At 35.0% G+C, this 25,099-nt stretch overlaps 3 protein-coding genes across 4 annotated transcripts; all 3 read left to right on the top strand.

Annotated features, from left to right (window-relative positions):
• The first annotated feature begins 3,642 nt into the window (after positions 1-3,642).
• Positions 3,643-7,412, top strand: LOC112791685 (protein REVEILLE 2). The gene is made up of 6 exons (XM_025834611.3): positions 3,643-4,780; positions 5,233-5,367; positions 5,473-5,584; positions 5,725-5,786; positions 5,935-6,330; positions 6,457-7,412. Exons 1-6 carry the CDS (start codon positions 4,769-4,771, stop codon positions 6,814-6,816), a joined length of 1,077 nt encoding a protein of 358 aa, XP_025690396.1. The 5' UTR covers positions 3,643-4,768; the 3' UTR covers positions 6,817-7,412.
• Positions 7,413-18,195: 10,783 nt separating this feature from the next.
• Positions 18,196-19,791, top strand: LOC112782739 (protein MAIN-LIKE 1-like). The gene is made up of 3 exons (XM_025825295.1): positions 18,196-18,273; positions 18,832-19,574; positions 19,659-19,791. Exons 1-3 carry the CDS (start codon positions 18,196-18,198, stop codon positions 19,789-19,791), a joined length of 954 nt encoding a protein of 317 aa, XP_025681080.1.
• A 2,195-nt stretch (positions 19,792-21,986) lies between these two features.
• On the top strand, positions 21,987-25,009 carry LOC112791683 (expansin-A13). 2 transcript variants are annotated; one of them, XM_025834608.2, is made up of 3 exons: positions 21,987-22,640; positions 24,126-24,456; positions 24,640-25,009. In XM_025834608.2, exons 1-2 carry the CDS (start codon positions 22,099-22,101, stop codon positions 24,433-24,435), a joined length of 852 nt encoding a protein of 283 aa, XP_025690393.2. In that variant the 5' UTR covers positions 21,987-22,098; the 3' UTR covers positions 24,436-24,456; positions 24,640-25,009. The 2 variants fall into 2 exon arrangements, with proteins under 2 accessions (XP_025690393.2, XP_025690392.2); XM_025834607.2 differs by having other exon boundaries at positions 24,126-25,009.
• Positions 25,010-25,099: the final 90 nt, after the last annotated feature.

The raw sequence follows: 25,099 nt of genomic DNA, 5'->3' as shown, positions 1-25,099 counted from the left end.
CTATAATAAAAATAGTTATTTTTCAAAATAGTAGTAGCTTTTATAATAGAAGAATACAAAAACTAACTTGAGTTAGTGGAGTAGTAATTAGTTAATTCGTCTATTTAAATAAAATATAAGTATTTCGATCTCGCCTTATATATACGGTAATTTAATTTATTAGCCAACACAAACTCTTAAATAAAGTTCAAATTTACGATAGATTAATTCATAATTTATTTGATTAAAAGATATTGTAAAAGATAAAAAATCCTAATTACTTTGATCGTCTATATAATTTATTAAATATTTACTTAAATTTTTATCATTTTAAACTTTATAATTAAATTTTTATATTAGATAAATTTTTTAAATTAAATCATTGCTTGTAATTATCTTTAAGAAAATAACGAAATAATTCTAAAATATTCACTTATAAAACATTACAACAATTAATCTGAAATCAATAAATCAAATATAAAAATCAATTTGTAAATAATATTTCATATTTTTTAACAAAAATAGTTAGTAAAAACTTGATTAAAGCAAACATATAACAATAGCAAATCATACAGCAACCTCGGGGTTCTTAACCACTTGGTAGAAGTAAACATGAAAATAAAGCCACATTATATAATGTTTGAAAAACAATAAAAATAAATTTAAATAATTTAAAATTATTTTATTTAATATTTATTAATATTATTATAATTATTATAATTATAAATATAATAAATATATAATTATAAATATTATATGTATAAAATTATAAATATTATGTTATATAAAATAACTTTAGATTTTTTTTAAGCATTACTGATAAAGTCATATATATATATATATATATATATATATATATATATGAAGCTAAAGTAGAAAAACTATCAAGAAATCCCACTTTAGGGAAGAGTTTAAAAGCCAAGGGTTATCAATCATCATTGTCAAATTAATTAATAAAGGCAAAGCAACAATAAAACCCAGTCTTAATCACCTCAAAAGCAAAAACAAAGGACTGAAACTCAACAACGTGTCCTGGGCTCCTGGCTATTTCAAGCATCAGAACAACATCAATATGGCTTCATTAATGCTAATCAAGATTCAGACACACCAAACCAATGGATTAAATTATTAAAATATACTCACAGCCTGAAATTTACACATGATAATATTGATTGTCACTTTTATTTTACCAATATTATTTTTTATAAATTTATATAAATATATAATACAAAAAATAACGTGTAAAATAACATTATAAAAATAAAAGTAATATTATCATTTTTTTAATTTTACACAATACGTTTAAAATAAAGTCCGATCTTTAATTTAAAAGCAAATTTAACCTATAAAAAACACTTGTTAACAAGATTCTTGTTAATATTAGTATAGGAGTTTAATTTCCATGATGTGATCGATAAATATAAAATATTTTTGCATTGTTCTCAAATTATACATTTTACATTTGTTTGAGTTTTAATATTACAATGATTAAGACAACTGTCGTTAATATAATAATTTTAAAAACTCATTTTTCTTATATTTATTTTATATCGTTATACTTATGGAAGTAAAGGAAGTGTTGGACTCGCATATAGGGAGAAGAGGTACTTCACCTCGTTGTGGGATCAGAAGAAGCAGAATTTGAATCCTGCGAATTGTGTCTCTCAACATGTAAAAAAAAATTACCAGAACAAAAAACGGAGGGTCCGAATTCCACGTTTCAGATTTCAAATTTCATCGGCTACAAATCGGACCATACGATTTGTGAAGCAAAATTTCATTACCAAAAAACTAGCATGGTCCGAGTTGTATACTGTGAGTTTTTTTAATTTTTTAACACAAATCGAACTCTCCCATAATTTTAAAAAACACAAAAAATTATCATATTAAACTATATCACTCATTTTACTTTCATATCAAAATTTTTTAGCCTACTTATTCATCTTATAAAAGTATGAAACAAAAATAATATTTTTTTTAATGATAACTTAGTAAGAATTTTGTTAATAAGTTTTATAAAAGAAACTCATAAAAATTATCATCATAATCATATTTTACTTCTAAAACACTTACTAGTAAAGCTAATATAATAATAATATATAATTAAATTAAATAACATAATGAGTCCACAAAAAAAGATTAGTCGCACTACTAGACAGTTCTCTTCCTCTTCAGCACAGACACTGCGTTGGGCCTCATTTTTAGCGCTGATTGCAGCCTTCCACTCTCTGGCATTGCCTAATACTTACCCTCTACCATTTTCTTATTTAATTTAATTAAATTAAAAACCCTAAATAGAAACATGTGGCCAGAGAATTTTGAGCTTAATAAAAAATGAGAAAAGAAACGAGTGGTCTAGAACGAACTCTATTTTCTTTCCACTGTGACACGTGGCGTTGTTTCTTAAGTGTGACGGCATGTGGCTGTGACGTGGCCAAAAGCGCAAGGGTCCCTCTGACCCTCTTTTATTTTCGATCCACAAATCATGCATGGCTTCTCAACCCACACTCTTCTTATTTTTCAGAGGCTCAAGATATTTTAGCCTAAAAAATATCCTCACATTAATAATATAATGAATCCAATTTTATTTTATTTTCTTATATCATTTATCTTTTTTTTGTTTCAATTAAAATATTTATCCATGTGATGTCTGTACTGCACCATTTGCACAGCTCTGGCTCATTCAGTCACTCTCGATTCTATTTGTGTTTCTCAATTCCTCCTTTCCTAGCATAGTTTTCTGTTCAACTTTTTATCATATTGTATTTTATTTTGTGTGTATTTTTGTGAATTTTTCACATTAAAAATTTAACAGAAAAAACTATATTCGTTTTATTTATCTTAATAAAAGTCACAACAAAATAAACACATCTAATAATCTACATGACAAAAATGACGACATACATCTTAAATAAAAAAACTATTCGTATTTATGATTGGATGAAAGGTTTTGACATTTTTATATGAAAAAAATATAACAAAAAGTCAAAACTACTATAAATAAGTAAGAAATATAAATAAAATTTTGTGTGCACATCAAATTAAATTTTATAATTTACAAAATTTTTAAATTAGTAAATAATTAATCCAAACACTCTTGATAATTTAATGAAGAAATTATATCTTTGGACGATGAATAATAGATATTCTTAATTATCAGATCTTCCTCAAAATATACACAACATAATAATAATAATAATAATAATAATAATAATAATAATAATAATAATAATAATAATAATAGAAGATAAGGGGAATATTTGATGGGAGACGGATAAATTCAAAATAGTGACATTTATCTGTTTTGAAAATTAGGAAAAGAACATCGGCCACAACTTATTTGTGCAGGGAAATGAATGGACACACGTGGCACGCCCAAGCCGCGCGTAGCAAAATTTCGCGCGTGCGACTTTATCCACAGTCTGCTTCCTCCGCCCACCGAAGTAAAACAAAATTTCCGTTTTTCAAAAAAGCGAGGAACCTACGCCACCACTGAACGCCACGTGTGCGCAAACTCCTTTGACATGAGCCACAAGATTCCTTTGAATTCTCGAGATTTCGATGTCGGAATAATAAAACGAGTTTAGTTAATAATTGTCTTTTTAATTGCTAAAAATATGAATTTAAAAATGTTTAAAAATGCTATATTTTTTGTTCATTTGTATACTTAGTACTACAGAAAAATATTTTATCAAAAAAATTTCCTTCAGTTTACATTATTGGAATTTTAAAAAGTATTTTTATTTATATATATATTTTTAAAAATACCTTTAAAATATTTATTAATACTGTTTTTAGAATATTTAAAAAAAAGTAGAAACTCATGTGCAGTCGACTTTAAGTGAAGTTGATACCTGAGAGCCGTTAGATGATTTGACTGATTTGACTAAATTTTCATCTAACGAACTCTCAAATATCAACTTTCCGTGAAGTCGTTTTTACCTTTAAAAAAATATGACTTTTTTTTCAAGTAAAATGAAAATAGAAATCAAACATCTGACGTGTCACCACTCACCCCCTCCTTGCCCCTTTTTCTTTTTCGTTTTTTTCTCACAACCATGAGAGCCCTCTCGAGAGTCAGAGATTTCACTTGTAACTTCCATCTTCCTCTTCTCTTCACTTCTTCTCCTCATAACGTTTCAAAGCTTAGAACTTTCTCTCTCTGTAGTTTACACCAAACAATTTTGGTTATTTCTCATCGGAGTGTGTTTAGGAGCTTGATTACATTGATCACCGGTGCCAATTCACGACGAGTTTGGTTGCTCCGGTGATCGAAAAAAAGAAACACGCTGTTTTCTATTTCTGCCTGCAAGGTGTTTGTGAATATCTCCTCCTATTGTTTTTGCTTATTTTCCCTCACAATTTCCTTCAATTTTTGGTGACTCATTCCATTTCCACTTTTCTATATTGCAAACAAGATTCTGATGAGTTTTCTTGGTTCTCTATACAAAAGGATCCAGATTTGTGTGGATACTATTGTTTTTTCATGAACATGCTTTGTAGTGCGGGATCACCGGATCTTATAGCCAAGAGGGTTCTGTATGTAGTTTTTTAGCTGAAAATTGGTGTTTGATGAAAGTGGTGAGACATGGAACTGGGGAAGAAAGTCCTTTTTTCTGTACAGAATTTGTTCATTTGATTGTTTATGTAGACCATACTATTGTTGGGTGGGGATTTGAGTAAGCAAAGAGTGGCTTTTTTGGTGTCTGTTGTTTCTGTTTTTGGGCGAGGGAAGACAAAGTTGAAGAAAGCTGGGCACTTTTGAGTTTGAGCACCGGTTTCTGCAGTTATGGCCATTCACGTACGTATAAAATTTTCCCTGCTATATCCTTTTTTTGGCCTTTGATGGAAACAATAATAGATAATTATACATATTATCATAGTCTCATGTTCATGTGGAAGTTGAAATTGTCAATGGTAGCAGAGTTTTGACAAAATGATGGGAAACATAGGACTCTAATGTTATGGTTTTTCTGTTTTCAAATGTCAAATATACATGGGTTTCGTTCCTTCACGATAGTGTAAATTTTAAATGATTCGCCCCAAGAAACAATTTATTAGGAGCAGGAACCTGCTTTGCTTTCCTCCCTTTAAGAGAATGCAGAAGCTTTCATTGCTGATTAATTTTTGGAAGTATTTTCACGTGAAGTGAAGAATTTTCGTGGAAGATTAGTGACTGGTGGATAAATGATTTCCTGTTATGAATTAATGATCACATTATAACTATATACATGCTGTTTGAATCTAATGTAGGATCAAAATCGAGTTACCACATCACAGGGTAGTCCTCCAGTGGGAAATGAAGTATCTTCGGGTTCTGAACTGCATTCTGTTACAGATATTCAACTCAAAGACCAGTTTTCAACCACAAATGATGGTGCTCTCAAGGTTCTCCCTGGATTCTCATGTATTTGTGGCTTTGGCATGTTAAGATTTGATTTTTGTGTGCTGGTGTCAACTTTGTTTTGATCAAGTTTCTCCCTACTTCAATAGGTGAGGAAACCGTACACCATCAAGAAACAAAGAGAGAGGTGGACGGATGAAGAGCACAAGAAGTTTCTTGAGGCTTTAAAGTTACATGGCAGGGCCTGGCGTCGTATCGAAGGTATCATTAATTTTCAAACTTCATTTTCTATGGAGTGTGTACTATTAGGATTTCTAGCCAAAGAAAGATATAAATAAGCATTAAAGAAGTTTGATTGTGGTTGTTCTAAAGTTTTGGAGTCCTCTATTGTTTCACCACAGAACATGTTGGCACAAAGACTGCTGTTCAGATTCGAAGTCATGCTCAGAAGTTTTTTTCTAAGGTTTACTGCTCTATTCTAGTAACCATAAAGTATGTTTGAATGTTAATGACCACTGTGTATCCAAAGTAATATCTTCTTTGGTATTGAAGGGTTAACTAATCTATGCTTGAATTCACTTTAACTCTTCTATGTTATATATTCATGGCAGGTTCTCCGTGACTCTAGTGGTAAGATTATCAACTCTGCAGAGTCAATTGAAATTCCTCCTCCAAGACCAAAACGAAAGCCGATGCATCCTTACCCCCGTAAGCTAGTAGGGACTCCTAATAAAATAACTTCCGTCAAAGAGCAGCCGAACAGGTCTAATTCTCTGAAGTCACAAGCAGATTTTGATCAAGAGAACCAATCTCCCAAGTCAGTGTTAACTGGGGTTGGTTCAGACAGTCATGGTTCCTCAGATTCAGATACACCTAACGGAAGCTTATCCCCAATGTCATCCGTTAGCGGGGTCAATTCAAGCGGATTTACACTTGTGGAACCCAAAACCCCATCCGAGGAAGCTGGACTAAATGCCGATTCAGCTCACAATGAGAACCCTCTTGTGGTACTTACAATTCCAATTCATTCTATTGACTCCAATATTAATACTATGTCATATTGGCAATCCTTAGAAAAAGATATATGATGTCATATTCTTTTCCTTTTCTATTTTGTTTATCGTAACATCCAGATATCCAAGAAAGAAATCAAAGCAAGCATGGTAGAAGAATCATTTGGTCAGACTGTAAAGCTTTTCGGGATGACTCTATCGGTAACAAACACATGCAGACCCTCACCTTCATCAATTGAGGCATGCAAACCAATTCCTGTACACATAAATGTGCATTGCTTTGGCAAGGGGGAAGGAAAATCGGAACTTCCTAGCCATATTGTTCCAAGCGAAACTAGAGCAACATCCAAGCTAAGGCCTAGAATGAGAACTGAAACCTGTGGGAGAGGTTTTGTCCCATATAAAAGGTTCATGGCTGAGAGAGAAAAAAACCACTCTTCCACTGATAGGGAAGAGCAAGGCATCCGGCTTTCATTATAGTTCCCTCCAATGAGATCATATTCAAAGCAGGTTTTTCCTTTGAGAGATGCGCTAGCTGGAAGTATCAGGATTTGGGATGAGTAGAAAAGATAAGAGTAGCTGAAATTTTTGACATTTGTGCTGCATACTTGAAGTGCAAGTTGTTCATATCCACAAACCTGCCTTTACTTTCTTTTTCATATATATAGCTCCAGGACGACCTTTTATTTTCCATTTTACCATGGTCGGGATAGGCTTTCTATTGAGCCTCCTTTTAACCCCTTCTCTCTTCCTAATTTCAACTGTGAATTATCTAGTGTTTGTATCTTTCAGTTGGTCCTCATTAGAAGTGTTCCTCGTTAAGGTACATATCTTGTTCATAGGCTTTCAGTTTTTACCAACAAGGCATCTCTTGTGGGTTGTTAAAGAGGAGTTATCCAATGTTGGCTTATGTAGACAAAGTCCATGAGGTAGTTTATCATCTGCCAACAAAATTTTCAGTCTGTTTTTGTAACCTTAAGGGTGCACTTTTTAAGGACCTGGTGTGTTCTTGTGTTTCTTCACACGTACACTTTTCCTTTCTCTTCAACTCCTATTTTATTTGTTTCTGTTTTTCATCTTCTCCCTCTCTTGGATGTTATAAATAGGTATGTCAATGTCTTTACATCTTGACCATTACATCTTGACCATTATCAGGTCATTGTTACGATGAAGATGCTATTTTCATACGTGAAGTTGATAGTTGAAAATTATTATATGATTTAGATAATCTAATTAAACTTGTCAAATTATCAAACAATTTTTAAATATCAATTTCACATGAAGTTCACTTATTAGGAATTACAAAAAAAAAATCTTCTAAAGTGATAATAGTAGTAAAGTGGTAAAGTGATGCTTTAATCTTTTTTAAATTTGTAATATGTATTATTTGTGGGTTCTACTATTTAATAATGTGCTTTTTTCTCGAAAGTGTTAATATAACTTTAGAGAAACCGGATAGTGGGAGTCATATCTCAAGCAAATGAGTCAAAATCATATGGCTGATTATATGTATCTTGGCTTTTGGAATTTTCTCTATTCTATGTTATTTTGAAATGAATGGTCTTAGACTCTAAGTAATAATGGGGTTTGCCTCATTTTACTAACGTTTTTAGAATGTAGGCGGATGACAAATGAAAAATTTCGTTTCGTCTGAAAAGCTTGTCAGGTCGTCCTGTTTTACTTAGTAAGGCGGTCTTAAATTCCTCTCTCGTCCTGTCTAACAGCAGGCTGGCGGATTAAACCCGCAAATATTTTTTTTATAAATGATTAAATATTAAATAATATATATAATTTTACAATCATTTCAATAAATTTATAAATTTTAAATTCACAAATATTAAAATTTTTATATTATAAATATGTAATAAATATAATTATAAACTAAATTTTTTAAATAAAATAATAAAATTAACATTGTCCAAAATAAAACAAATATTATCCAAAATATATAAATAAATATTTTTAAGTTTATAATTATAGATCAATAACATTATAAAAATTTATTAAAAACAGTTATATAAAAAAAATACTTAGCCCACCAAAAAAGTCTATCCCATCTTGTTAAAGCCTGTCAAAACTCACAAATTAAATGGTGTAAATTAAACAAACTTTTAAATTTGATGATTTCAAATTTTTAACCTATCTATTTTTTTTATGAATTAAGCGGATTTTGACCGTTTGCTACCCCTAAGCATAGCCCTTCTATGACCATTAGCAAGTAGCAACACATCTGCATTCTAGAAGTCGTGTTGCAGCGTAGATTTTGGATCCTGTACAATTTTTTTTTATAAATTTTATTATTTTATATTCTAAATACATATGTTAAAAATTACAAATTTAAAAAGATATATATTTATTATGTATTTATTATTAATAATCTTATTATATACCATATTAGCTAATCTTTTTTATATTAAAAACTTGGGATGAAAATTAATAAATGGAATGAAAAGCATGGGTTTTAGTGCTTCTACAACTACTATTAGGTTATATCAGATTAAAATGCAACCATGGTTATTTTTAGGTTTAATTATTTTGTTAGTTTCTATAGTTTTACTAAATTTTTAATTAGGTTTTTATACTTTTTTTTTAATTGGATTCCTACACTTCTTTAATTTTGTAATTAAGTACTTCTTAGTGTAAAAAATATTAGAGTTAACTGAATATTTCTTTGCAAATTGAAGGTATTTATAATTAAAAACTTAATTAAATCTTTGACCGCATGTATTTTGGTAAAAATATTATGTTAATTTTAACATTTTTAACATGAAAATGATGTAATTATAAAATTAAAAACAGTGTAAGAATCCAATTGAAAGAAAAAAATATATGGACCTAATTTTTCCACTTCTTTAATTTTGTAATTAAGTATTTCCTAGTGTAAAAAATATTAGAGTTAACTGAATATTTCTTTGCAAATTAAAGGTATTTATAATTAAAAACTTAATTAAATCTTTGACCGCATGTATTTTGGTAAAAATATGATGTTAATTTTAACATTTTTAACATAAAAATGATGTAATTATAAAATTAAAAACAGTGTAAGAACCCAATTGAAAGAAAAAAAAGTATATGGACCTAATTAAAAATTTGGTGAAACTATAGGAACTAACAGAATAATTAAATCTTATTTTTATTTGGATAGGTTCATAAGTTATTTTTTAACTTTTAATTTATGAAAATGTATAGTATTAATATTTGGTATAATTTTCAAAATAAAATTAGGCTCATTTTTTTTATATGAAAACAATAATGATGTAGTGCAATGAAATAGACGGATGAACAAAAATTTTACTGCTATGGTGTTAGTATAGATGCAACTTGCATTTTACTATTTTCAATAGTTTTTTATATTTTTTTTGTTCATCAAAATAATAAAACGCAGCCTCCGTTTTATTGTTTTCACGTTATTATTTTTTTAATTTTTTTTGGTCCAAACGCATTCTGCATTTTTATGGATGGACAATATTTTAAGGTTTTTTTGAAACAACAAAACGCAGGCTGCGTTTTTTTGGGTGTTAGTTTTTTTAAGGACGCAAACCGTAGGTTGCGTTTTGAAGAGAAAAAATATTTTAGTCAAGAGTGTTGTCTATAAATACGATTTGAAGTTCATTTGGAGTCCCTCACTTTATTTCTACTTCTATTCCTCTCTCTTCCGTATATGTCATAGTTGTGAATTTTTTACCGTTACTTGTGTAAAAAAAGTCGGGTTAGGTGAGGTTGAAATTATGGAAGGTGTTGCAAATTTGTGAGTGTATTATAATGGGAAGATTATACCAAACACACGCAAAAAAGTGACTTTTGTTTGTGAATATCCATTTTCAAGCTATTCCATGCACCATGAATTTTGTAGAGTTGCAAAATAGTCTTTGTGATAACATACAAAGTTACATTTCGAAAAGGGTGAGCAACATGTTATACAAGAATCCTGTATAAGTATTTGGTGGGCCGATACAGTTTCAAATAATGTCCATCACTGACGACGTAAGTATGCAGCAGATGTTCTGTATTTATCAACAAACCTGATTTCACGTGCCGATGATAGAGCTGTATGTTGAGTTCGAACAGCAGTAGGGCTGGACGCGGTTGGTGAGGAGGTCAATGTTGATGAGCTCAGGGATATAGCTTGGGAAGAAGATAACAACGACAGTGAAGAGGAGTTCGAAACTAACTACAAAGCCGATGACGAAAACGATTCGGAGACTTGACAGGCAATCCGGCAGTACAAAATGAAGCGGATGCGATTGTAAGACAGCACCCCTTTGGTGTTCCGTCTTTTATGGGGACTCTGAATCTCGAAGCCATGCATGCCTCAGAATTTCTTGAGTATGCGAATATGAGTATGTTATGATTATTAATTCAAATTACTACCCGTGTGCATTTTATTTGCCTTATTTGACTGATGGTGGTTCGCATGTCGTAGGTGAAGGCAACGTTGCAGCGAAAGATGTTGAGTTTAGTATCAGAATGGAATTTGGTTCTAGAGAGTTGGTGATATCTGCAATAAAAACCTACACTATCTTTAGAGGAGTTGATTACACTGTGTATGAGTCTGAGTCGCGGATATTCTATGCGAAATGCAAGGGTTATTGTGTAGGGTGCGATTGGCTTATCCGAGCTAGCTTGATTCAAAAGAAAGCTTGTTAGGAGATAAGGAGATACAATGGCAAACACACGTGCACCATGGGCACGATTTCACAAGATCATGACAAGTTAGACTCAGACACAATTGTAGATGCTATTAGGCCGTTGGTCGAAGCAAACCTATCGATAAAGGTAAATTCTATTATTGCAGAAGTTCAATCCTGGTTTGACTACACTTTAAGTTACCGCAAAGCTTGGTTGGCAAAGCAGAAATTTATAGCAAAAGTTTTCGGTGATTGGAAAGTTTCTTAGCAGACTCTGCCAGTATGGTTGAAAGTAATAACTGTGAAGATGCCAAGGTCTCATGTTCAAAAACGCCCCCCGTTTACCGTGAGAGTGAGGAGGTTCAAGGTATAAGAGTTCTCCATCGCATTTTTTAAAGCTTCTATTCGTGTATTGTAGCATTCAGACACTGCAAGTCATTGGTGCAGGTTGATGGGACACACCTGTACGAAAAATATAAAGGTGTACTTCTAGTGGCGGTTGCACAAGATAGGAATCAAAACATTGTGCCTATTGCGTTTGCGATAGTCGGGGGCAAGACAGCAGACGCGTTGTAACACCCTACCACACTGAGCTTTACACTTAAGCCGTAAAACAAAGGTGGTGTGGTATTACGACCTCAACAATATAATGTATACATATAATAGCAGGAAGATTATAATATACTAGGAATTTTGAAGAATAGATGAAATAAAAATCGCAAAATAAAATCTCAACGCTCACGAAACGAGTTAAGTTGCGTGCTAAGAAAACTATAACTATCAAACATAAGATAATAAAAGTAGGAATAGAGTGCCAAAGATACAAAATAACAAGCCCCTAACTCAACCGCGAAGTCAAGGCTGGCCGGAGAATATTTACACATATATATATACATATCCAAAACCCCAAATGTACATAAACAAAATTCTGTCTCCCCATAAACCTCTAAGAGGATAAAAAAGAACAAGTTATGCGGAGAGAAAGATAAGTACATATATATACATCACTGTACAACAAAATAACCCAGAAACTACTTCGCTTCAGGAGTTCAGACGCCTAACGAGATGCCTCTCGACCTGCATCTGAAAAATAACAACATAGTATGGGGTGAGAACCAGAGGTTCTTAGTATGGTAAATGTGCCACACACATAATATATAAGGTCTTGAGAATGCCAGAGGCAATCCTAGAATGCCGACACTCAGATTATAGAGCTTAAAGTATTAAATAGAAGGCATAAAAGATGGTTTTCTAAGAGTATCTAGACCTAACTAAACTTAATCTTAAATCTAAGTCCCATACTACCATTCCTCTATACCTCCATCTGCGTCAGTATTTCACAGACAAATAAACAGATAAAAGCAAACACAAGAAGGTTACAAGCACTGCAAGTAGCAAATATACACTTAACAAAGTAAATGCACTTAGGCAAACTCATGAGTCTATGCAAAGCTTTTTCTCATGCATATATCAAATTGCTCAATGAGGGTACCATTCCCGAGAATTTATAGGTGTCCGGTCACCCTTACGTCATAGAGTCAACAGAGTATCGAGTTTTCAACCTGGTACACGTGGTGACAAGCCACGGTACTTTATCCAGGGAATCTCGTACCTCAGATCTTTTAATCATTCAAACCAAGTATCATACATGATCATTCATTTGATTATCAAGCCAAGTATCATACATAATCATCTATAACATTTCATAATCAATTCATCACTTTTCAACTTTACTTCACCTCCAAGTTATTCCCGTTTCCTAACTTCATCTGATTATCAGGTTTAATACTATTATTAATGACTAGAGGAATGAAAATAGAGGTTTAGAAGGTTGAAGTGCGATTTAAAATTCTGAAAACCATGTTTGCTGAAATAGGGGCCACGCGTACGCGTAAGTGAGTCCCTCGTGTCACGCGTACGCGTGGGCCATGCGTACGCGTGAACATGCTTGCTAGCTCCTTACGAATACGCATCGCCAAAAATCCATGCCACGCGTGCGCGTGGGTCACGCATACGCATGGACATACGTTCTTTAAAAAAAAACAGATTCAATGGCAACGCTGCAGAATTGCAAAAAAAAGTTTTTAGGTACAATCTTCCAACAACAATAAGTTCTTCGATTTAAAATATTTTTCTCCCGTTATTCGAATAGCATAAACTTCACAAACCCAATTTTTACTATAAAACAAGTTGGGAGCAAATTGAGGGTCCGAAAGCCAAGTTATGTCTCGCCGAAGTTCGGCCAAAAACCAACTTTTGCAAAATTTCCCAAACCTCGATTTTCATTCAAAAACTCCCTTCCTTTCACCACTAAACCTGCATTCTTCAATACAATATACCCCTTTCTCCTCATTTTAATAATCAGCACAATAAACCTACCTTAAATTAACAATAATGCACTTACAATATTCAAATTCATCAACCAAAACTAACCAAAAACCATAGTTTACAAATCCTAGACCTATAACACAATATAGCCTTCCTTATCATCCCAACAACCACCATCATAAACATACCTCAAGTCCATACTTCTCCAAATCATCAATTAATCAACCAGCACCAAGCCAGACATGTTTTCTCACAAGATACTAACAATAAATATATACACATGCATTCCAACATATCATACAGTCATCTAGACTAAGTTTTCACATAACATTATATATTAAATGTAAGAAACATAAACCATACCTTGGCCGATTCCCACGTAGCGACCAAAGCAATTCACCCAACACAAACACAGCCCCAAAGCTCAATCAAAATACTAATGCCCAGCCTCCAGCAAAATTCCAACGTCCACAATTTCAAACTTTAATTATTTATTCACAACCTAATACACATTCATAACACATATATACCCAATTTAATACTCAAAACATAAATTCAGTAATTTAAATCAAATTTATGATATCCTCACCTTACCCAAGCTTCATATAAGTAAGAGTGAACATTTTTCTCAAACTAATTGGATCCTAAAACATCAAAAAGTAAAGAAATTCAATACCCCTACAATATTTTTGAAAATTGGGAGAAAGGAGTGACTGAGAGTGATTAATGGCTTACCTATAAATTGTTCCAGTAGAAACGTAAAGCTAGACGTGGTGGACGCATGGCCACAAACGGTGCGGCGATCGGAGCTTGGACGGATGAGTTATGGCGTTTTGAATTACCGTAAGGGTTTTCGGCAAGCTTCTCTTCTCCTTCCCCCCTTATTTGTTTCAGCGCTGTATATTGCTGAATTGGGGAAGATGAGAAGGCTGGGTTCATTTTAATTGCTGGGCCGGTTGGGGCCCGGTATAACCGGTTCGGCCCGTTCGGTCCAATCTTAGACCGTTTTCTTCGAAATTAATGTCAAAATTCTTATTTCGATGAGCTCTATCCTAATTTGATATAATATTCATATTTCTAATTTTATTTATTAAGAAATAATTTATCAACTTATTATTTACTAATTTAACGGGATTTACACGCGTGAGAGTTTTTCTTAACCAATTTGCGGGGATCTGTTGTTACCATTGATGGCATCAGCATCATTTCTGACCGCCATAACTCCATCGACGCAGCAATAGCTTGCAGTAACGGTGCATGGTCACCACTAAGAGCGTGGCACATGTTCTGTATCAGGCACATCGTGTCCAATTTCTTAAAAAGGCTCAAGGCTCCATATTTGCATAGACTCGTGGTTAACACAGGTAACTGCATTCATTGTTTTAGGTATTTTCATAGTAATTTTTAATCATCTGCTTATGATTACATGGTTTGTTCATAGGCTATTATAGGACAGAACATGAGTACAATGAAAACTACCAAAGGCTTAAAGAGTGGGTTGAGGCATATACTCAATGGTGAGATGGCATCGATGTTCAGAAATGGGTGTTGGCATTCAACGGAGGTCATCGTTGGGGACATATGACGACAAACTTGGTAGAGTGTATTAATTCTGTCCTGATGGGTGCACGCAACCTCCCTGTGACTGCCATTATTAGGTCTACTTTCTATCAGCTAAACGAATTGTTCACTGTCGAGGCTCATGAACGTGTTCGCAACGAATTCACGTATTTAGAATTTGCCACCAAAAGAGTTGAAGAAAGTTTTCGACGTGTAGGAAACATTGTGGTCAATCGGTTCGACAAGCACAACGAGATATTTGAGGTTCGCGAAATTCAAGATGGTTCCATTTACACTGTTAACCTTGCGCAACAACACTGCGATTGTGGCCATTTCCAGGTCGAGCGACTCCCATGTCGCCACGTCTTTGCATGTTGTGCCTAACCAGCGTATTGATTGGCAAGTATATGTGCATGACGTGTACAAGATGTCTGAAATTCGTAAGGTCTACAGATGCGAGTTTGTCCCGATGGGTGACCCATCTACGTGGGCTCCCATATGAAGGAGCGAAGGTGATCGCGAATTGGACATTGAGGTGTCCAACCAAAGGAAGACCAAAATGTAGCCCATACTTGAATGAGATGGATTCGCAGGATATGCATGGTCCTCGCCGGTGTACTATAAGTGGACGGGAGGGAAATAGCCGAAGCCGATGTCCCCAGCGTGCAGGTCCAAGCTCTGCCGGGGGTCAATCGTGATTAAGTCTTTCGTATGTTAACGCATTTTAAACTAGTCAGTAACTTTTTATGACCTATTTAACTTTTTATGTAACTTTCTATGTACCTTCATTACCTAGTTCAAACTAGTGTGTAAACTTTTTATGTCTTTGCGCAGTCTATTTATGTATGCATTAAACACTGAATAATAACTATGAAGTTAGATAAAATGTGCAACAGACGGAACTCTAACATAAAAATATGATACAAATCTAAATACACAATAATAACTACGATGACTAATAGAAACATCTAAATATAATGTACGATCTAAACACTGAATAAAAAGCTAAACTCAAATGGATTGAACTAAACTACAACAACTTACTTCCTCGGCGCCTTCTTCACGTACTGAGATAGGGTGTATTTATCCAGCAGTGCAGTCTATGTCCGTAAATTATACAAACGATCCTAAGAAATACCGGTGTCACCAACACCGACATCTGGCATGCTGGCACCGCCAGTGTCGTACAAATCGGAACCACTCATGCCCGGAGCACTATCTCCACCATAATGAGACTCCTGCTACAGGTCATGTCCCAGAGATCTCTTTTCTAGCTGCGGGTATTTATTCAAGTCGAACAACTCGGTGCGCGATAGTGCGAAAGCATAAGGAGGATCTACATGACCCGACGATCGATCCATCTCGAAGTCATTGGCATGATCTGATGTGGCGCGACGACCAACAAATGGCTCAGAACCAGCAGGCCCTTGCTGCTCTGGCGCCGAAAATAGATAGGTTGTGTCTCTCATGAGCTGAGATAAGCTGATCGAATCAAACCCACCCAACGGACTGAACTGACCATCTGCTGGAATTACCATATGTGGTATGTAGGGCCCTTTTGCCTTCCGATATGTACGGTTGTTGCTCCTCATATGCCAGACACTGTTGACCGTAGGCCCGGCCTGAAAGTGTTGGGCACATGCCGGCTCCTAAAAGTGTTGCTCATATGCTGGCACCTGGTACTGCTGCTCATACCCCGACATCATGAATTAGTGCTCATATGCTCGGGCCTGAAAGTGGTGATCATGTGCCGAAACCTAAATGAAAATGAATGATGCTAATCAATAACGGTAACAATAATGATAATAATTAACAACTATAACATTAATGCTAATAAACCTTAATGATACCTGAAACCCTTGGTCATAGGCCGGTTCTTGATGCTGAGGTCCAGCTGGTTGTGGTGGATCTTCTTGTTGGGCGTTCGTGTCGACCTCTTCACCTGCAACTCTATCTGACAGTCGTAGGTGACCCTCGTACTGCTGTGTGTACCAGTCATAGTATAATGGGAGGGGATGGAAGTCGACAATCTCATCCCTTACCTGCAGTAAATCATAACGGCCATAATACCACATGTCAAGTCATTCCCTGGTCCGGTCTCTCCAGTCATGATTCTGGGCGTTGCTCAAACACCTGCAATGATCACGACCGATCTAAAATGAGGATTTGGTGGAAGCTGCTCCAACCTAAACTGTCGTCTAACTCGATCTATTGGGTGCCACTCTATAATAATAATAATAATAATAATAATAATAATAATAATAATAATAATAATAATAATAATAATAATAAAATTACTAGTTGAAACAAAAATAAAAATATACAAATAAATATATTCATTCATCATAAAATAAAAAAATTATCCATTAAAGATGATCTAAATATTCAATAACGTGTTCTTCAAGTAACATAAAATTACGAACCATTTTTTTTTATAAAATAAAACCCTAAAACTTCTATTCTTCTTCTTCCTCCCACACTATTCTCCAAACCCTTTTCCTCCCCTAAACGTTTGAATCTCTCCCTATAAGTGGTAGCTTACGTTTTGTTTTAACTCTTCTCCCTTCCACCTATGTTTTTCATTTTAAAGGCTTGCTTAAAATCCTCATTCAACACGTTTTGCGCATGCATGCACTACTTCCTGACAAACGCAACATTCGTTTGGTGCGTTAGCAAGGCGGTCAACACAGCAGGTTGCAGGGAGCTGGGACACGTTTCGTCAACTGGATGGTCCTTCCTGACAAACGCAAGTTGCATTTTGCAGCTGTTGCAGCTTTTGCTTTTTGTGTCTCTAAAAATAAAACGTAATCTACATTTTTCAGGTTACTGGCCATGATAGATTATATTTGTGAATTATACGTCATACACTCATAATGTTGCATATCACGATTTTAATCTCTATTGATAAATTAGGGCAATTTACTAGAATAAACAAAGTGTGTGAAATGTTTACCCAAATACATAAAATGGGATCCTGTTACTTGAATGCGCAAATTCAATTATATGTAATCCGTGGGAGGTTAGAACGGTTTTGCTTTTCTACGTAAACCGTGGGAGGTTCCCACGGTTTATGAACATTGCGTTGCATGCATAAACCGTGGTAGGTTACCACGGTTTATGAAGAAAATGATATGAGTATAAAACCCGGTAACCTACCACGGTTTATGAAGAAGTTTGCATAGGCATAAACCCCTCTAACCTCCCACGGTTTATGCGTTGTAATATATAAATATGTAATCCGTTGAAGGCTATCACGGTTCATTTGCTTCACCAAAAAATTTGGAAAGTTGTTGTGTTGAGAGGAGCTTGTGGAAAAGCTTTGAAGGTTTGAAGGAGGAATCCGATGGAGCCAGCGGAGTCTGAGGATCGCTTGTACCGACTAAATAATGTTGCTCACGTGGCAGGATACCTCGCTGAAGAGGTAAGTTATTATCATTAACATTGTTATTAATATTGTTAGTAATGTTATTTATATAAATGTTGACATTATGAGCGTTGTTATTTGTAAAATTATTTTTTTATGTGTTTATTTAAATCGTTATTCTGATTAATATTATCTATATAAATATTGATATTGTTATGGTTATTGTTAATATAAATGTAATTGTTTATATAGAAATTGACATTATTATGGTTATGGTTAGTAAGAATAATTTATTTTTATTCTTATTGTTATTCCTAGAAAAATTGTTTATATTAATATTGATATTATTAGGATTATTGTTGGTAAAAATATATTTTGTTATGTTTATCCTTATTGTTACTCTGATTATACTTATTTATATAAATATTAAAATTATTATTGTTATTGTTAGTAGAAATATTACTCGTAGGTTAGAAATTTTTATGACCATGGTTATTGTTAGTAGAATTTAATTTTATTATTTTTATTGTTATTGTAGTAATTTTTTATAAGTTATTTTTGATGGTTTTAGTGATGGATTTATGTTGAAGGTTTTTTTTTACCCACATTTTGCAGCCTGGTAGGGTTATTAGCGGCGTCAGAAGACAACAGAATATGCCGTTACATGATCGGATTATACCCTATCTGGAGACAGCGGGGTTGTATCATTTGGCTAGGCTTAACAGTCAGTGGTTCTGGGTCGATGAGCCTCTCCTTAGCGCATTTATTGAGCGGTGGCGTCCTGAGACGCACACCTTCCATATGCCTTTTGGGGAGTGCAGTATTACTTTGCAAGATGTGGCATATCAGCTTGGTTTGCCGATCGATGGTGAGCCCGTTAGTGGGTGTCTGACCGAGTTTGAGAATTTTATGGAACACGGTAGGCCAGCATGGGTGTGGTTCCGGGAGTTGTTTGGGGAGTTACCTCCACAGAGTAAAGTTAAGCAGATGACAGTGTGCTACACATGGTTCCATGAGAGGTTCCGGGTTCTCCCAGCAGATGCTAGTGATGAGACCGTGCGTGTATACGCTCGTGCCTATATTCTGATGTTGTTGTCCTCTCAGCTGTTTGCGGACAAGAATGCAAACAGGGTCCACCTTCGGTGGTTGCCTTATTTGGCATCGTTGGACGACTTGGGTAGATATAGCTGGGCCTCGGCTGCGCTGGCCTGGTTGTATAGATGTCTTTGTCGTGGAACAAACAGAAACGTTGTTAACTTAGCTGGGCCGCTTCAGCTTCTACAGTCTTGGATTTTCTGGAGGTTTCCCACTCTTAGGCCGAGTGGATTTGATAGATTTGGGTTTCCTCTTGCTTCCAGGTTTGGTTTTATATTTTCGGTTCTTGAATTATTCAACATCATGTGTTATTCTTCATTTTGACATCATTTGAATGAAATTCGTAGGTGGGCCACGTTTATGCCGAGAAACGATGGAGGGGCCCAAAGATTAGCTTCTGCACGCCTTTTGTTGGATCGATTGCGTGTCCATGATGTGAGTTACTTAGATATTGATCTTACTTGCATTGGTTTATGCTAAATTTTCTGTTCTAACGACATTGTAACTGCTTTGATACAGTTTCTGTGGGAGCCTTATTCTTCTGTCGAGGTTGCTGCTGTTATTCATCCCGAGATACTAGTTGAGGAGCACCGTAGGCTTTGGGCTGCCCTCACTAGCCTGATATATTTTGCGGCGATTGAGTGGCACCAGGTTGATAGGGTTCACACTCAGCACAGCTTCTTCCTTGTTTTGGAATGATTGCCCGATCTGAAATTCTGTAGAAGAGCCCCCGACTATGTTACCTCCGTCCTCCTGTTGAGCCAGAGCATCCAAGTTTAGTGTCGAGAAGTGTGGAGGGTACTGTTGAGAGGCAGAACTTGAAGGCATATGCTGCGTATGTGGATTTGCACCTGTGTCATCGTCACTGTCCCCTGCGATATCAACAGGCTCCTGCTCAGAGTCATCGTCACACATTGCGTTCTCTACTCGATCGGGTCCACCAAAGCCTTCCATATAAGTTAACAGGCCACCCCCAGTGCCGACATCGTGAGGAGGCTCATCGACTGCTGCATTCTCCAAAGTTACAGAACCAACAACCTCTCCTCGGCCTAAATCCACTGCGAATGAAGGGGATGCTATCGGTTGATGACACGGTCTGACGGTAGGCATGGAACTAGATGCACCTCCGGCGGCAGTGGAGCCAGGAACTGGAGCGGATGCCCCAGAACTTTCAACACCGACCTCCAACTTCGCGAACAACTCATGGATTCTGATCTCCGGAAAACTCCTTACGCAATGGAACAAAACCCTAAGATCTTCATCAGCCTTAACCACAAAGGTATCATACTTAACACCGGTCGAGACAACTGCGATGGGGATCTTGTAGTATAGTTTCTTCACCCACTTGCTACCAAACACGCCAAGCTTCTGCAAGATGCTGTTCTTCAAATCTGATAAGGAGCTTGACGAACTGATGAAAACACTCAGTGGTTCTCTATCAGTGAACTTCACACCCTCGCTTTTGCTTTTTTTAATTTTGCCACAGCAATGCACTAAGGCTAGAAAACTCTCTCCCTCACCTGCCATTGTGAAAATGATCTCTGATGGAGCTTCAATCACTCACATATATATAGAGTTTCAGTGACTGTAAACCGTGGCAACATTCAGGGTATTATGCACAACTCTCCTCCAACATAAACCGTGGTAGGTCATAGAGGTTTATACTCATCTCTTTTTCCTCATAAACCGTGGTAACCTACCACGGTTTATGCATGCCTTGCTTTCTTCATAAACCGTGGGAACCTCCCACGGTTTACGTGTAAACCCTAAACCGTCCTAACCTCCCACGGATTACATATAATTGAATTTGCACATTCACGTAGGAGGAATCCATTTTATGTATTTGGGTAAACATTTCAACCAATTTGTTTAATTTAGTAAATTGCCCGATAAATTAATTTTGGATAAAATTATAATTTTTTAAAAAAGTTATTTTAGTGTTTATAGAAAAGTTAAAAAAATAATTTTTTTATAATAATTTTTTTATCGTTCTTCTCTTAAAATAAATACTTTTAAAATTAAATAATCAAATACAAAATAATTTATTTATAAGTTACTTTTAATATAAATATTTATTATTTAAACTATTTTTTTAAAAGAAGTTTATTAAAATAAATACTTTTAAAATTAAATAATCAAACACAAAATAATTTATTTATAAATTACTTTTAATATAAATATTTATTATTTAAATTATTTTTTTAAAAGAAGTTTAATCAAACTGTTTAACCAAATAGAATAAAAGTAGGCCAATTCTATAGTGTTTATGATTTGGTGCTTAAATTTTGTCTAACTTTCTTTTTGTAGTAAATTTTGAATTTTTAAAAATTAATTTTTATATTTTTTAAATTAAATATTAATTTTTAATTCTTTTTAATAAATATATACCATATTTTAGACACCATAGTATTCACCATAAAAATAAGAGAAAAACCCAAATCAGCCCCTGACAATTACCTCGAAAGACAACGAGGCCCCTGACAAAAAAAATCCCAACCCGGCCCCTAACAAAAAAAAAATCTAACCCGGCCCTGACAATTATCTCGAAAGGATAGTTCTGGTGGAAAGGTCAAGTAAAAATTGAATGGCAGCTGCCAGTGAGTTACTGTTCCTTTACCCAAGAAAAAAAGGGGAATCGAAAGCAGTGGTATAAAAAGAGGGTTCAAAATGGGGATGAGTGGGGATGGAGACGAAGTAGTAATAATTTTGCGACCATCATTATTTATCATCGTCACGATTCTCAAGTTGGCAACCCTAAACCTTCAAACTAGACACGAAAGGAAGCAAATGCAAATCTCACTATCTACTATACTCGCCATCTTCTCCATCACACTAGTAATTCTCACTTCACCATCCACCTCTCTCTACTATTCTCCTTCACCTCCGGCGGCGCCGTTTAACTCTTCTTCCCATTCTTCTCACTCTTCTCCTCCTTATGCGGAATGGCTGTCCGCACACGCCACCTACTACACCCCCGCCAATTCCACCGACGCGCTTGGAGGCGCCTGCGGCTACTCTGACGGCACTGGTGCGGCGGCCGCGGCGATCCTCAGCCACGCGGTGTTTGAGCAGGGGCAGATCTGTGGTGCGTGCTTCGAGCTGCGGTGTGCCGAGGAGGATTCTCCGTTCGACCGTCGGTGGTGCATCCCCGGAAGGTCGGTGATGGTAACGGCGACAGACTTCTGTGCACCTAATTACGGTGTCGACGCCGACGAGGAGAGTGGCGGCGGGAGGTGCAACCCTCCGAAGCAGCACTTCGTGGTCCCCGTTGACACCTTCGAGAAGATCGCGATCTGGAAGCAAGGGAACCTGCCGGTTCAGTATCGGAGGTACCTACTGGCTACTGTGCTAATCTACTCTTCTTTTTTTTCTTAATTATTATTCAACCTGCATAACAGTAAAAAATGTCACACTAAATATTAGTTAAAACAATACGTAACTAGTAATTTTAAATCTTCAAAATCAGATATCAGCCTGCTTAGAGCCTGTGTTGTCTGTATTTGTGTTATTAAAAAGTATAAGTAAATAATGAAAATATTAAATAATATAAATAATAGATATATCAAATATTTATTTTATGGATGATTATTTTAATATTAAAATTTAGAAGATTAATTTAAAAATGTATTGTGTTTTTATTTGATTAGTAGTTTATATTGTTCAATAAAATTATTGTTCCCTAACACCGTCCGTGTGTTATTATTAGCTGCTGCCTCATAGATTATGGTTTGGTTAAAGTGTGTATAACTTTTTTTTTTTTTTGAAATATAGAAAGTTCAACACATTAAAGTGGAGCATAAAATAAAGAAGAAGACACACAACGAGCTACCAACCAAACCAACACCTAACACCCCAGACCTATCAACAGCCTCCCCCAGAATCACCACCACGCCATTCTGTATAGCTCATCACCGTCTGTGTGTATAACTTTTTAGTTGGATATGATTTCGTTTTCATTTCCTTTCATCAAACTAGGGATTGGCGGTCACTTTCCGCTAAAAGTTCATTATCAATTAAATTATAGAAGAGCCAGTGCCCAGTATATCTAGATCCGTAATGTATAGGTTTCTTAATTTATTCTATTCATTATTCTAGTTTAATATTTGAGCGTTTCTCTTCTCCCAAGAGTGAACTCCTCAAAATCAAATACGTGAGGTAGATTCAAAATAATTTATATTATGAGTTTAATTATAAAGCTTCTTTTTTGTCTCTTTTTTTGGGTATTAGAAGGGGCAAAAAGCCCATTTTGGTATTAGTAGGCGCTGAGAAGCTTACTTTTTGTCTTTATAAACGTAGTTTGATCCATTTTGTTTGTACAACTTTTATTTCGGTCTTTTATTTTTTTTTCGGTTTACTTCTGGTCTTATATTTGTAACAGTTAAAAATTTATTTGGGGACCGGGGCCCGGGGCCCAAAGTAGAAGCATCTGAGCAGATCTATAGATGTAGTTAACAGTTTTAATTGTGTAGACAATATATCAACGTTTAGTCCACATGACCAAAGAAAAGAAATATTAAGTCCAGGAGTGTTTCCTGACAAAAAAAAAGTGGCTCATAAATATATTAACAATGAAGCATTTTAGGAAACTAATATTAAAAACAAAAGAGTGTTGATTCAAATGCAAGACAAAATACAAAATGTTAGTTACTTTACATTTATTTTTAAGAATTATATTGACATACTATGAAATTTATTAGATGATTTAGTACTATGTAAAATATCATAGACGGATCTTGATGTTGTTGAATGTAATCGGTTGGTTTATGTTACATTGTTACTTATTAAGCATACATAATGTTTACTGTTTGGCGCAGGATAAAGTGCAGAAGGGAAGGAGGAATCCGATTCACGATCGCTGGTTCTGGGATCTTCATTTCTGTGCTGATCAGCAATGTGGCTGGGACAGGAGACATTGTTGCCGTGAAGGTTAAGGGTTCAAGAACTGGCTGGCTTCCTATGGGGAGGAACTGGGGCCAAAACTGGCATGTAAGCGCCTTACTACAGAACCAACCTCTTTCTTTCGAGGTTACTTCCAGCGATGGTGTCACACTTACATCTTACAATGTTGCTCCCAAACATTGGACCTTTGGACAAACCTTTGAAGGCAAGCAATTTGAGTCTTAAACAACAAAACTTGTTTCAAGGGTATTCTACTAGTCTCATTCGTTTCTCCATAAAGGACTATTTTTTATTTGTTATAATCAATTATATTTATTTCGACACTTCTCCCTTGGGATAACTCTTGGGAGAACACCCAAACATTTATACTCTGTCATAAATGATTCTTTCAATGAGACTTGGGCAATATAATTAAATGAAGTGTTGCAGATGCAAAGTGCATTCATGGGAAGCTGTCTGTCAAAGGGGATGACAAAATAATTGGTTTCACATTAGAGAAATCAACTTGGCATAAAACTTTTTATAAAACGTTAACTCTCTCAAGTCTCAACCAAATTTCAGAGTATGGTGCCCTCAAGGAGTTATGCTTGCTAGTTACCAAGTACCAATATATTAGTCCAAGTGGAGAACAAATTGAAATTAAGAATCATCATCCTCAAGAAATGAGATATTAAACATTGTCGTAGGATGGACCCTCCTGTTGTAACTTGTAAGTGTCATATGAATATATAATGAGTCTCAATTTTATGTCTACCAATTTTGTAAGTACGATTGTATAAATATCAGTGCTTCAATAAAAGTATTCCCTTATAACCCAAAAAGAAAAGGAAAAATAAATCATCTCTTCCAAGATAACATAGGAAGATGCTCACGTACTAGGTAAATAAAT

This window comes from Arachis hypogaea, chromosome 3 (genome assembly GCF_003086295.3).
Source record: "Arachis hypogaea cultivar Tifrunner chromosome 3, arahy.Tifrunner.gnm2.J5K5, whole genome shotgun sequence".
NCBI classification, from domain to species: Eukaryota; Viridiplantae; Streptophyta; class Magnoliopsida; order Fabales; family Fabaceae; genus Arachis; species Arachis hypogaea.
This window is presented reverse-complemented; position numbering and strand designations above follow the sequence as displayed.